Consider the following 15,255-nt stretch of genomic DNA (forward strand, 5'->3'; position numbering starts at 1 on the left):
GAAAAATCTACGGCGTTCAATTTGCCGTATTGCGCACGCGATGATCTCGGCACGAGGAAGTGGTCGTCGGTTCGCAAACGGTCGACGGCGAGATCGATGCCGTTTGGCGGTTTACGAACGAAAAAGTATAAATTTTTCGATCGGTCTGTATACAGCACGCGTCGGGCTCAGGGTTACACAACCGGGTAGCGGCGGCAGCGAATATTTTTACGGTCAGTCGAGAAGAACGGGCACACGGACGACGGACGAGTATCCGGCCATTGTGAGCGCAACTGCGTTTATCCAAGAGGAGGGCACGGCATAAGGTGACCATCGAAGACGGCGACATTTCGGTTTGAACCCCGTGATCGCCGCGATCCCTTTTATTTTCGTGCGCCGTCCGCTCACGGTCCCTCTCCTTCCGCGTGTTCTCGGTGTCCCTAGATTTCCGCGGGACGAGACCGGTGCGTATCTAGGGCCACCGCCAACAAACATTGACGGGGGCGGGTTATAAACGTACAAATTTGCCGACTACTCTCTACAACGGAATTCTACAACACCGATGTTACTCGATTTGTTGACGATTGCCGACTACGTGAACAGGCCGTTCATAGGCACAGGTTCTGAACGTATCCCTCGGAGTGGCCCGCATAGCATAGTCTACAGCGACGGGGTCGTCGGACACGTTTCGGTTTCTGTGGCTGCCCGCCTTCGCCGCACTCGCCACGGGTCACTGTTTGCGAATGCGATCACCGTATCGTTTAAAATAGTTACGCGTCGTACAAAAAAAAAAAAAAAAAACATAAAACATTTTGATTGGTAACGTTAATGATAAAATCCGACGCGCCGTAACCCTCCGCGGTAACCGTGTTCTAAACCGAACGCGTTACGTTACCACGTCAGGCGAGACGCGTTGTTGTTGCACCAGCAACGGTGGTGAGCGCAGCAGTTGCATTCCGTTGAAGCGGTGCCTACGGTCAGGTTGCGTGCGCGAGTCAAACGACCGACACGAACGCGCGGTATGCGGTGTTCGAAAGACGTGTGGCCCCGCAGAGCGCGGCAGAATGAAATGGAACGAAAAACGCGTTTCTTTAACACGGGCCCGGGTGGGTTATTAAAATTGAAAACGTACCCGGGAACGATCGATCAAAACAAATACCGTCTGCGGTACGAGGCTGCGGAGAATGTGTATACACACACACACACACACACCATACGCAGCAAGGATACACGCGTTCTAAAACAATCAACCGACGCCGCGGGCAAATGCTCGTAGTCCATTTTAAGTGAAAAAATATGACGATGCATTACGCGGGGAGTCGTAAGTCATAACGTACGAGGCGCACACGAGCAGCATCGGAGAAACGAACGTATCGGTTCTTAACGCGCTTCCCTCAGCTCCCGCGTAGGGATTATGAAACGATACACAGATATACGATCAACGGTTCCGGGCTGGATCCGGTTATTTTTTTTTTTTTTTTTTAGAGGGAAAATATGCCGTTTTAAAATATTCATCAAAACGTATAATACCACTAGCATGTGTTCGCGTAACATTGCGCACGTCCGATTCTATTGTACAATATACACCAGAGTACGTTGCGCGGGTGTAGTGTTTCGCACACGAGGCTATTGAAATCATTACGCGTATAATTATTTCGATTGAAAACGCGTGTTATACAACGTGTGAAAATAATATCGTACACCCGAAACGGGCTACGCGTGAAAGGATGAAAATTCACGAACCGATTAAAATGTTAGTTTTCGTTGGACGCGATAATGATCGCGTTCCATAATAGTATTGACAACACTAACGTAAAATCGACACTGTAATAATGCAGTTTCAAAAAACATTATAATATTACGCTTGTACAAAGATACTGTATGAAATAAAGTGCCATGGAAAGCGTAATGATTACGTAATGATCTGAGTCTTGAGAACAAATTTAAGCGACTTCGGAACTTTGCAACCAAAAAAAGAGCAACACGGGTGGTGTTACCATTCTCGTAATATTAGCTCGTGTACACTGGTATCACTACGCGCAAGGACTTTTGAACTTACAAAAATGTAAATCTTACCTGATGGACAGGAAAACAGTCCAGTTCCGGGAGTTTGGATCTGTAAACAAAAAATACAGACACGTGTAAATAAAATAATACTAAATACATACAATAATGTAATTATATGAAAAATAAATTCGCAAAAATTTTATTCCGGTACCGGGAATCGAACCCGAGCCTCCTGGGTGAAAGCCAGGTATCCTAGCCACTAGACCATACCGGATTGTTGTAAGATGAAGAAAAACAATTTAATTTAAACCAAACACACTTGGTTTAGTCTAATTTTTAATATGTTTATATTATAATTAATAATGATAAGGATATTTCATTAAGTTAATAAAAAATTAAATAGTACAATTATTATGATGTGTTAAATGTTATATTTATTGAAAATACGAATACGTAACTAAACCAAATTCGATTTTTCACAATTAATGAACGGCTAATATAAAATTTACAATTGCGGTTATATTTTATGAGTATGATACCACCACAGATTAGGTACATGAAACTTTAATGTAATCTGCGATACCACCAAAGAAAAATCAGAAATTTAAAATGTTGTACACCTAATATTATACGTAACTCTGAATTTATTCGAATAGGTACCTATCTAAATCTATTAATTGTATTGTATTGTTTTCGGATAGTCATTAAATTCAATAATTAATAAACTCTTTTGTTATCACGTCATGTTTAATAATTAAATATAATCTAGTTCAACCTATAAAATATATAAGCTATAACAACTAGTATTATATATTGTTTATAATTTTGGTATATATAAGTCGATACCTACCTGCCTTAACTTACTAATAAATTCAGATAGATATTTGAAATTAATCTTATGAATTTCATTTTTAATCTTTATCATCTAATATATTAATGTAAAAATGTCTTACCTAATAGGACATATAATTAGGACATCTAATGTGATACAACACGTAATTATAGTAATTGGTACTTAGGTATAATCGACTTGATTAGTTAATATATAGGTATATAGGCTTGAGAGCGTTGTCACTTGTCAGTGTTCGTTTCATAATTAATTACGTAAAAAGAAAACATTTGGGTATCATTTTATTCATTATTACAACTGTAAGGATTCAATGTAATCAAATTGTTGATATATTATGTATATATGACTATATTATCCTGTATGGGGAACGCGTGTATGAAACAACGGTTAATTACATACAAATTTAAAAGTCATAAATCGTTTGGATCAAACACTTCTAGGATATATAATTAATCTTGTCTCCAGCCTACAGCAAAACCTATCTATATAATACATATTATTTAGCCCATCTATAATATAGCTAGTATAGTTCATATTAAGTACCTATGTAATTAGTTAACACTTTAGTTGTGCGTAGTGTTTTCAGAATAATCCTGTGTATGATTGATCGCTTACAAAGGAAATCAAAAATTCCATTATATACGTTGTAGGTATTATACAGGTACCTATCACATCATGCAGGATGAATGGGTATTGGATTTATTGAAAACCCATTGTGAGAGCAATAAATATAAATTAGATGTCAATATGTTATACTCGAGATTAGGTTAGGTTAGGTAATTAAAATTTGTAATTATTACCTAAGTACCATCACCTAAATAAAGCAGTGGGAGTGTGAGTGTATAGGTAAAATAATTACGTTACGTATTTTTTTTATTTTTTTGGTACAATGCCTATAAAGGTATTATAAATTATCTACAGTACCACGCAGAGTTTATTTCAGGGTGGTGAACGAGAGGGGGTAGGATATTACCTCCGAAGAAAAATATATACCCCCCCAAAAAAATGTCATTATTTATTAATTATTTACTCTTATGGCATACCGTACCTCCTCCCCCCGAAAATGTACGATAATAGAAGGTAATTACCTCTGGTAACAGAAGGTCTGAAATAAACACTGGCACCTTGCTTTTGTATTCCGAATAATGACGGGGTGCAGCAGTATAGGCGAACTGTTATTATATTGTATACTTATAATATTTCGCATGGTTTCGTTACAATAGTGTTATTATATTATATTGGTCCTTAGTTCCTATACTGTAATAGTGTTAGTTTGCTATAATTTAGTTCATATCGAGATGATATTTACGTTAAAGTGTACCTATACACATATATAATACATGCCAATTCACCAGGCTCTGCATATTACGTTAAAATTGCTGACCTGTCTTATTTTCGATTTGACCCTAGTATTATCATCACGAATTGTTAATGGGATCAGAAACGCTTCTCGTTTTGTTGACATATTTTCACTAGACCGATTTGCACTGCGTGTACGCATAAATATAAGTATACATACGTGTGTTAATACTAGGTCAGATACGTTTTTATCGAAATCGCGAAATCGTATAAACGGGCGCAAGCCACAGGCCTATTATAGCTACTACTTATTTGTGCGTACCTACACATGATATTATTGTTATACATCATCTGATATTTCGCGATACATTTTCATTGTTACTATTTAGTCGAAATAGTTCTCGAAATACGGGTATATAAAAAAAATTTAAGTAGGTTAAATCGCGCGCTGGGCATCCAGGATGATGTTCTAACATGAAACTGTTTAACTCTCCATAACTGACCGTTTTATAGCCGCATTCGCATTCGTATACGCGAGATTGGTATAGCGGCCTAAATAGTGCGTAAATATTATCCACGGAACCGGCGTGGAATTAGTAGGCATGGGCAACATTATAATAATATATACATGTGCATAACGGACTATAACTAATGCGAAATGCGGGCATTCGCGAGTGTTTAAACAACTAGGTACATGGTGATAATTGATTGTAACCGCTTTATATACGTACACGACGGAATGATATGGTAAGTATGTTACAACGCAGGTACGATTGATGAATTTCTGAAAAAATAGTACTCCGATACTTTGCAATACATAAATATTACACGTTTTTTGAGTTTCATATGTTTTCGAGAAGTGCTTTATAATTTTGTACTTACGACATTAAATATGGTATATATAACAATATTTCGTTTGATGGGATTCAAACGTCAAACTGCAGTCCATATGTGATGTTAAAAATAAAATGTTCACAGTAGCCATTATAGATAATTGGTTTTTTCAATGTTGAGAATTACGGGGTGAAAATGAAAATAATAATTCATATGATCCCCGGAAAAAAAAATATTAAACAAAAAGCAATGGTACTATAATATATCAACAATACATCATGTACAATCATAAATAAAAACGAAAAGAAATCGAGTGTCATAATAAATAAAACAGCCGCACATTTTATTATACCTGTTTAAAACGAACACATAGAGAAAAGTTAATTTATGAACTTATACGTGTATAATATATTTTATCGTGTTCAAACTGATTAGAATTATTATTGTATAAGAAGAGTATAATGTTCAACTACTTAACACGAAATCTTTCTTTATATATTACCAAATTTCATAAGTATATTTTCAGTTCACAAGAAAAACATGTGCTATACACGTGGTATTATCGCTGTAAAGTACAAATTAATATCAAATATGAATTATTTTACTGAATTTCAAAATTAAATATTCAATTTCAATTACGAATTAAACTCATTAAAGGTTCAAGATAATGCATATGTACAGTTAGATACGAATAAAATATATAGTTATGTATAAATAAAAACCTTGAACTAATTACAAAAAAAAATTAAAATTTTTCAGACGAATTAAACAATTAACAATTATGTTTAATCATGTCAGTCGTAAAAAAAATATGTATCGTATACATTTATTTGTGGGGGTTTTTTTTAATTGTAAGAAAACTATAGAACTATTAAATTTGTCTGCTTGTATTTTTTATTTTATTTTATAAAATCATTAAGGCCATTAGAAACTCGGAAATTCACGCGCCAAATACGGTCTTACGGAAACGTACAATTATTATAAATTCTATATGCACAAACGCTATATAAAATAAAAATACATTTAACACAATTATTTTTAACAGAATTATCGTGTAAGACGAGAAAATTATAATGTGTAGTAATAAGTCCACTTAATTTTTTTCTATGTATTGGATTAAAAAAAAAAAAAAATTAAATAATAGTTGTCTAACAGTAAATTTGTTTAGATTTTATTGTAGATTTTTATTGAAGAAGTTTAAATATTATCAAATAAACCTGTATTATTTAAACTTTTATGTAACATATTAGATAAGTATAATATCGGGCGCATGTAAATTCCATCGATTGCTACCTTTTTAGACCTTTATTCATGTAAATTCTACCGTTACGTTTTTATTTGTCTTAAAAAAAATGTAAATTCCATTGATATGTTTTTTTTTACTTGAAATAAAAGTAACATTATGTTGGTAAAATTTTAATCCAAAGCCAATCTGATTAAGATTACATAATTTATATGGACATAGATTTATTATAATATATTTAGTGTAATTAGATACAATAATTTAAAATTTAAAATTTGGTTGGGTAATGTTTAGATGCAGCTTTGACGAATTGCATAATGGTAATATTGTTTTCTTTGAATGCCAAAATTATGGTGTTTAAATATTTTTGGCGTGATTTTGATTGTGAACTTCTAAGGTTATTAGGTTCATTAATGCTGTTTAATTTAATTTTAGCGAATGATTTAATATCTAATCGAGCTTTTGTAAAGTTATTTGGATGTGTGTCTTCAAAGGAGTTTAGGTGTTATCAGGTAAAAAGTACGTACCGGTGGAATTTACATTTTTTTTCAGATAAAAAAAAAATTATCAGTGGAATTTACATGTTATAAACCCAACCCTAAAATCGATTACCTGTAAATCGGTGGAATTTACAATCGCCCATAATATCTTAACCACAGTAATGAGACTACTAACGGTTTTGCACCATAGTACACTCGAATATGGAATATAAGTAAACACATAAATTAGTGAGTAATAATTTTAAATCTAGAAATATCAATATTAATAATTTACTACAGAATTACACTATTTTGTTGTCTGAAGGTTGTTTATTTTTGATTCGTATAGTTTAAATTTTAAGATAAAGTTAGATAGATTTAAAAACTGATAGAAAGTATAAATCATTGTTTTTTTTAATTGCTGGACCTGCACTCGAAACACATATCATTATATAAAAATGTAGTACAAAAACATATTTTAAGCAGTTCACTTTTTTCCCTTCGGTGGTATTTATTTGAAAATCCAAAAACATGATATTCTTAAAACAACTGCATCGCATTCGCCGACGGGGTCAAATAGTCAAGGACAACATAAAAAGGTGGTTCACATGTAAGAAAGATACTATTGTGATTTGTACTATACGAGTAAAATATATAACATTGCAGAATTAGTTATGGGAGTCTACACGCAACACAACTTTAATGCCGTTCATTGTCTCAATTGTCTATACTACAATTTATGACTATATTTTTATTGGAAATAATACATTTTACGCCTTTAGAAAAATGAAGATATGTACTACGCTTTAATACATTTTACTCGTAACTATTTTCATACCGTTGCATTATTATTGTATTGATCGGGGGGGCTATTTGTTTAGCCATTAATTCTAGCGGAATAAAAAGAAAAAATTCAATAAGCGTCCATGTAATTAACGAGTCATGTATTGTCACCATTATATTATTAATACATCATCACTTGTTACATTATGCAATATCGTGCTCGTTGTTTTTTTTTTTTTTTTTATTAAACATTCAGTATAATAAATTCAAAGGGTAGAGGTTTACAAAACAAATTCAACGCTCGAGTATAATGTGATGAAAAAAAATCCAATCATCGAAGTCTTGTATAATAGTATATAGATAACTTTTTGTCTCGAAGAACAATTTTTATTTTTATAATTTAGACAAAAATCACGTTTATCGGAAAAATATTTCAACGAGTTATTATTTCATGTTTTTAGGTTATATAATGCTATCAGCAATTTAGATTTAGAAAAAAAATTAGATGGTTAGCCATTCGTAGATACATGAGTAACCCGAGAATTGCTTGTCTGTTACGTGTGCTGGTCAAATAATAATTTTTTGGAAAATAACTGCGCTTTACTATACTTACTTCTTACGGTTGAAAATATTAATCGGAATAATTAATAAATAAAATATTTACATTCGAATAAACTAACGCATTACGCATGCGTGTATGTAAAAAATACAAAAATCTCGACGTTGCAGTTGCAGCGGCATAATATTAGGAACATGTTCATAGATTACCAACGTTTGTCAATAATACGAAACTTTCAATATTTTTTATATTATGAATTAATACTCAATGGCTTGTCGATACGTATTTCCGATGGAAATATAGTCCTAGGTAATGAATAAAATGAAAAATATTTAAAATATAACAGTAGACATTCTTCCCGAGTTATGCGCTTACTAATAAATGAAGAAAAATCTATCCTTAACGCCTCATTTTCACTGTACTTATGTATTATGTCATTGAAACATATTAGAGTCGTTAAATCATAATATTATTTATAACGTTGTATAATGTTTAACCGTTTATTGCAGCACTACGGGGTGTGGAAGAAGAACGATTTGTTGAGAAGTATACAAGTGTATTACTTACACACGTTTCGGATCAATTTTATTCATGTTATTAATATTATTATATGCCAGGGGCGGCCAAACGATCGATCGCGGACGATTTCAGAGTCGATCATGTTAGAATTTATTTTTAGGCCACGTACACGAAAATTAATCGTGGCGATTATGAACAAATTGTCGATAAGTTTTATCTGTATATTATATTATTTTTAGTAATTAGTAATTAGTTTATAATATTTTATGTATGTTTATATACACTTTAAGCAAGTTATATTTCTTAATAATTATAATTATTTAATAATAAAAAAAAAATTTTCCAAGAAAGTCGATCTTCAAAGGTGAAGTATATTTTTAGTAGATCGTGGCCGAAAAAAGTTTGGATGCCTCTGATATATGCTAATATAGAACCAATACACACCCGAGCACATAATATGCTATATTATAATAGTGTACACGTTATATTATACATACATCGTATTATTCAACGTTATATACGGTCGTAACGATCGCACGTGTACAAATATATTATATTATATTCCGCCCCGTGTACGTTGTGTTTGTATTTGTATCGTCAAATCGATTATTTAAAATGCTTAAACGGTTCTAATATAACAATAATGACGTAACTTTACTGGACGTTTGTGTGCACGTGTGGCGCGGAAGGTATGCGAAGGAGAAAAAAATTAATCGCAAACATACGCGGCTGCATCAATTATGCAGATTGCCTCCGGAGGGCGCACACACACACACACACGCATTTATGTACATATAATGTTGTCAGAGCACATACACGACAGTCAATTCCGTTAAGAAACGTATTATAAAGGTGTTCTTATAGACATTATTCCGTCGTGATGTAGCCGTGCCACTTTCACAGTGGGTATATAGGTATGAATGTATAGTATATCGTACGTTAAATAAAGGCATAACTGCAAGAGACTGATTAATGGTACACGGAAATATATGTGCACTCGCACATTTATTCCGTAAGACGTCGAAAGTTATTCCAGTGGTATACGCGTCTCGACATGTGTTAACGAAATATCGATATTTTTATTGCTGTTGTTATTTTTTTTATTATTGGGTTAAGGATAGTAAAAACAATTAATTTTTTCTCAAGGTTCTTGAAATAACAACGAAATTAGGGGCGGTCAACTATTTTTGACACGATTCATTCACAAGGTTATTATACCCCTGTACAGTATGTCCTGTGTCTGACCAAATTTATATATATACAACACAACATGACGCTCATAAATGTTACTATGTATACTGAAACCTTTCTAATTAGTAAACCGGAGAGACTGCATTACGCGACACTTCCTACTTTTTATACGGCGCTGTTTGATGAATAATTATTTAGTAATGCAGTGATCATAATCCCAATCGATATTATGAATTTAAAATATTAGCAAAATATCGCTTATAATGTATGCATTTGAATTTTGAAGTATGTTTACTGAAAGTTGTAATAGTTTACACGAAGGTTATTTTTAAAATAAATGCGACTCGTTTGTTTGAAGACAATTTTTAAACTTTTAAGATAAATTTATGTTTTTGGAAGTAGGGAATAGACTCATTAAGAATCCTACAAACACTTTCCCCCTAGAATCTTTTGATTCATTCCATTTCTAGTCTTATAATAAAAGGTAAGAATAAAGAGTACAAAAAAGTGTTACATCATTATGCTTAATTTGAAGTGAACGTCTTAACGTAACCACGAGCCGCAATGGAGACTGCAGATTATATTATACATTATAATATTGAATAGGCTGAATAATAAAATTGTCAACGAAGCTGTTTTATTATAGACGTATCCTTAGGTAACAGGAACAATAATAATGTTCGTTGACGTAACGCAGTACAAATTTTGTGTCCGGATGTTAATAATATTATAACGAGTTTATTATAATAAGTATATAATGACTAATGAGTATCTATGCATAGTTGGTTACTATAGTTTAATGTACCTGAGACAACACGTATGGAAGAGTGACGACCAGGAAAATGGCCGTATATATTTTTATCCTCATGCCAGCAAGATGAATCTGTAACAAAATAGAACAATGTTAAATGTTGTATAAATCAAATAGTCATAAATAAATACAGTTGGTTATTTTTGTTTTTGTGAATTTTATGAGCTCATTTAGAGTAATCAGACACACCACCGTATTGTAACGATATTACACAATACTATCAACGAACAAATTATAATTTATAGTTATTTCGACACTTTGAAATAATTTTTTTTTTTTTTTAATATAAATAGATTTTTTGAAAGAGAGTGCCAGAACTAATGTTTTACGTGGTTCATATAATTTAAATATTTTATACATCACGGTGTTTAAAGTACATTTTTTTTATTACATTCTATATCAAATCAACCAGTTCACTAAAAATTCATCATAATCTCTCAGTACATGTATTGCACGAAATTACATATGTATATATTATCAGGCGCCTTAAATTTTAAATAAAAAAATATCCTGTTATAAAATTACTATAGAACCGTGAGAGGTATAACAATCTCAAGACCATGAATTGTTTTATTACATACAATTATTGAATTAATCACCGTATTCATGTGATTTTAACTATGACTAGGTTATAGCACGTTATTGAGGTTGGTTTTATTGTTTTTTGTATTTTGTAATGAGCGTATTATTATGATTGTTTTATGATTTTAAGCATACTATTTTAATTTTTTATAAATAGTACAAACGCATATTGAAAACGTAATCATCAATTTGGTTATTCGAAATGTATTTCATAGGACATTACGGTACAACGTGAGCTGCATATGTATGCAACCCATACATTTTTCCGAATAATATAAAGTGTTCAATACACTAAATATCCAAGGTACGCCCTTTTCCCACGCTCAATGATGTATCATAATAAAAAAAAAAATACAGTAATCAAAATGTTTTAATTCAAAAATATTCGCTGTGACCATTCCGGTACGTTTCCTTCAAATAATGCCAATGATTTTAATGCCAATTGTATAATCAAACTGCAGCCGAAACCACATTCGAAGAATTGCGAATGATCTGGGTCAAACTCTGTATATTACGATTTATTATGGTTAAAAGTATACATCTATCAGATACTTATCACACGGCGATTTAGACCTTTTAAAACGTTAGTTACCTAACCCACTTTCATCGTTTTCAGCCTGGCCCGCACCTGTATGGAGTAAAATGACATTGTAGTATCAGTATCATTTAAAGGTCACTAGGGTGTGACATTTTACTCGTCTATAGAACGGAATTGGCCAACGCTATGCATTTGTACGTTACGGCATGATACTATCAACAGAACGACATATATATATATACTTATATGCGTTTCTAGTAACAGTGTTTTAGTAGGACAGTTTGTGGTATACATCTCATGTGATTCGTCGTGGGAGTTAAAAGTAGTTTTATGTAACTTGCTTAAATGCCTATGTATATATACGTTTTTTGGGCTCCGAAAATCGTTGTAGTTATATATCAGTGCGCTTCGATATACGGAGAGAAATATTGAATTATTTCAACAATTTCTACGTGTATGTACGCAGTGCCGTTCCCGGGCTGTTCAATCCGCTATATGGCGGAGGTCGAAGAGGCGGAAAGGACGCGAAGAAAACGCGTGGATCAATTGATTATCATAGTACAAGCCGCGCGCTGTTAATATCACTTTTGTCAAATTTATTTTATTGCGTAGTAAAAAAAAAAAAAAAATTATATACGCAATTAAATATTCTCGTATTTTCCAATTCTACTGAAAACGTTCGTATTGCGGAACAAGGTGAATTGCTGTTGAACTGGCTTGCAGTTATGGAAACCCGTATGAACCGCCCTATGGTAAAATGTGTGCATAATTTACGTAATGAATTTATGTAGATAAATAAAATTTATGTTTAAAATGCGAACGGAGGAACTATTAGTCTGAAAACATGTAGGTAGATTTTTATTTTGCACGGCACGGTTATTATAAACGATAAAATAATATAACGTCAAAACGAGTCGATTTTGCACAACCTAATTTTGGAAAAATTGTGTTTTTAAGAAACACCAATAGATGTTTGTTTCATCACTGTGTAATATTGAAAACCGTCCATTCATATTAATTTACATGTACCATTTTCTTATAAATGAATACAACGATAATAAATACTAAAAAACATTTTTAACGGAATGATATAAATATTGAAGAAACAAACACTTATGCGATTTTTTTTTTACCGAGTAGACACTGGTCACAAACCAGTAACCGCAATTATTGGGTTTTGTAATGTTTTATACAGTTCTCTGAAAATGTATTGAAACGATTTGAAACATTCCGAAAAAATGACCTATTTATGGTACGGTCTGTATTACATTTCAAAATTGATAGAGCCGATAGAGGTGTATCATGTAAAAATGTTTTTTTTACCCCGAAAACTAAAACTATGCAGTTGGGAATCTTATATGTGTGTGTACATATTATGCAAAACCATCGCAGTTATAATTTATTTCGTCGACGAGTGTGACGAAAAGTCGACTTGAACGTACCAAGATGAGCATTTAACTCGCCGTGAAATCATCGGTGAAATACTTGCAGTTAATTGTGTAATGCCTATGGTGAACGATCAGACGTATTTATTTCAGGTAGTTATTTAAATAACAATACATGCATCAAACACGCACTTGTATACCTTGTGACTCGCTCGATTGTGGTGAGAGTAATTCGAGTACAAAAGAGACCGAAAGAATATTATCAAGGTTCGATATATTAATTCGAGTAATTAATGTACAGTTTGAGAAGGTTACCAACGAGGCCTATGTCAAGTTATTTATTCATACTTCACGGTATAAGATTTCAAAGTGCACGTTATCTTCAAGAAAGGATTCGCTATCTCACTAAAAATCCAATATAATTCTAAAATCTATAATCTAAAATGTACATATTAGTCTAAGTTCACATATAATGACTGTATGCTTAATAATGATAACGCAATAATTTTTAAAATTATGTTTATATTATTATTTACTCCATGGCAGTTATCACGAAAATTAATGACTTAAGAACGATTCTGGTTCATTAAATTTTTATTATCCCATTTATTGTCGTCCAACTTTAATTTAACGTTGACCTAAATCTGAAACTATAATATTTTACACGAATATCTGCTGTAAAATAATGATAAAAACTCCGCGAAAGCAGTTGGTTACATTACCTATACCTGCATTATATAAAGAGTTGTGTTATCGAATTCGAGTGTATTGTACCAGTATTAAAACTAATGAGGCTGCGGAGCGTAAATTGGAACGAAATAATTAACAGTAGAAAAATGTTTGGAAGTATTATAAGTCGAGATCGTTTAACATACACGCTCATTTGAATAATATTTTTGAAATATTTTACTCCTGTGTACAGTGTGCGTGCGAGTAAAAACGTATAACGTGTATAAACGCACTTTGTATTTCTTACATACGAGTGTATTATTATTATTATTATTATTATTATTACTATTATTATATTTTACCTACTTAAATGAAATAAAAGAAAAAAAAAAGAAAATAAAATAAAAACGGGTCCAAACGCTCAACGAAACGAATGCGCTACTCCTGTACGGTGAAAAAAAAAAAAAAAAAATGATCAGATATTCGTTACGGCGGACGGGCGTGTACGCCGCAGAAACGTATATCGACGACGTACAATATTGTACATTTGGTTAGTAATTGTTGGACGTCCGTCGTCGGGAAATCGTCCTCGTCGAGTTGCGGGAATAAACGTTCCGTTGCCGGTGGGCTATGACGATTATTATGCGCAATCGATTGGCTCAGACTTAACGTCGACTGCGGTGCGGCGGACCGGCGGTAGAGGTAACCGTGTTCGCTTACCCGGCAACGAAACGCATACAGCGTGGTCACATGAAAGATGGGCGAAAGAATGTAGGACGAACAACGGTGCCTGGTCGCAACTTAATAAACAACATTCCAAAACCGGGCTGGGTTTTTTTTTTTTTATTTTAAACACACGGAAATTAAGTGCTCGTATTCGTATACGGAAACGAGATTTTCGTCCACTCCGCCTATGGTGGCCGGCTGCCTTGCGTGCGTAACGTGTTGCTCGCGTCTGGTACACGAATCGATCGAACATATTTTCATAGATCTGATCATACACCGTGGCGCACGGATGAAATGCGATCCGTGATTATATGGCATTACGTCTGTGTACGCGGTATCGCGCGGCCGCGTCCCGTAAACGTAACACGTCGTCGAAAAAGCGCTTGGAAACCGTGGAAAATCTCAATGTGTTCGCGTGCAAAGGAACCGCGTACCGCGATCGTTCGAATCGCATCGCGGGAGGGCAACGGATCGAAATGCGATCGTCTAGAGCAGCGGTCGCCAACCTTTCGGGCCTCACGGACCCTCTAAATACATGCTCAAAACTCTGCGGACCACTTTTAGCTTGAAATAGCTTTTTACATAAATACCGTTAAATAAATCGATGAGGTATTTTATTTTTTTTTCGGTCGTATTTGACTTGTTATTTTGATTGTTTGCTGCGAATGGATCTATTATCCACATAACATCATGTCTAGGGTTCTATTTTTTTGGGGAAATAACGACAAAAAGATTCTGTGAGTGACGTTTAAATTTTTCTGCGGACCATCTGAGTTTTCTCTCTAACCACCGGTTGACGAC

General features: G+C 33.5%; 1 protein-coding gene and 1 non-coding gene across 3 annotated transcripts in view; both read right to left on the bottom strand.

Annotated features, from left to right (window-relative positions):
- Nucleotides 1-15,255, bottom strand: part of LOC112684887 — a 59,302-nt gene that overhangs the window by 24,643 nt on the left and 19,404 nt on the right. The window contains exons 1-2 of one of the 2 annotated variants that reach the window (XM_025556611.1): nucleotides 10,549-10,611; nucleotides 2,056-2,095 (exon numbers count right to left, since the gene is read on the bottom strand). In XM_025556611.1, coding sequence (XP_025412396.1) covers nucleotides 2,056-2,095; nucleotides 10,549-10,611 — 103 coding nt within the window. Of the gene's footprint in view, nucleotides 1-2,055; nucleotides 2,096-10,548; nucleotides 10,627-15,255 lie in introns of those variants that run through there. The other variant, XM_025556620.1, reaches the window with a different exon arrangement.
- On the bottom strand, nucleotides 2,189-2,260 carry Trnae-uuc. The gene has a single exon. It is a non-coding gene; the product is annotated as a tRNA-Glu (tRNA).

Source organism: Sipha flava, unplaced genomic scaffold (genome assembly GCF_003268045.1).
Source record: "Sipha flava isolate LNK unplaced genomic scaffold, YSA_version1 106_pilon_pilon, whole genome shotgun sequence".
Classification (NCBI taxonomy): Eukaryota; Metazoa; Arthropoda; class Insecta; order Hemiptera; family Aphididae; genus Sipha; species Sipha flava.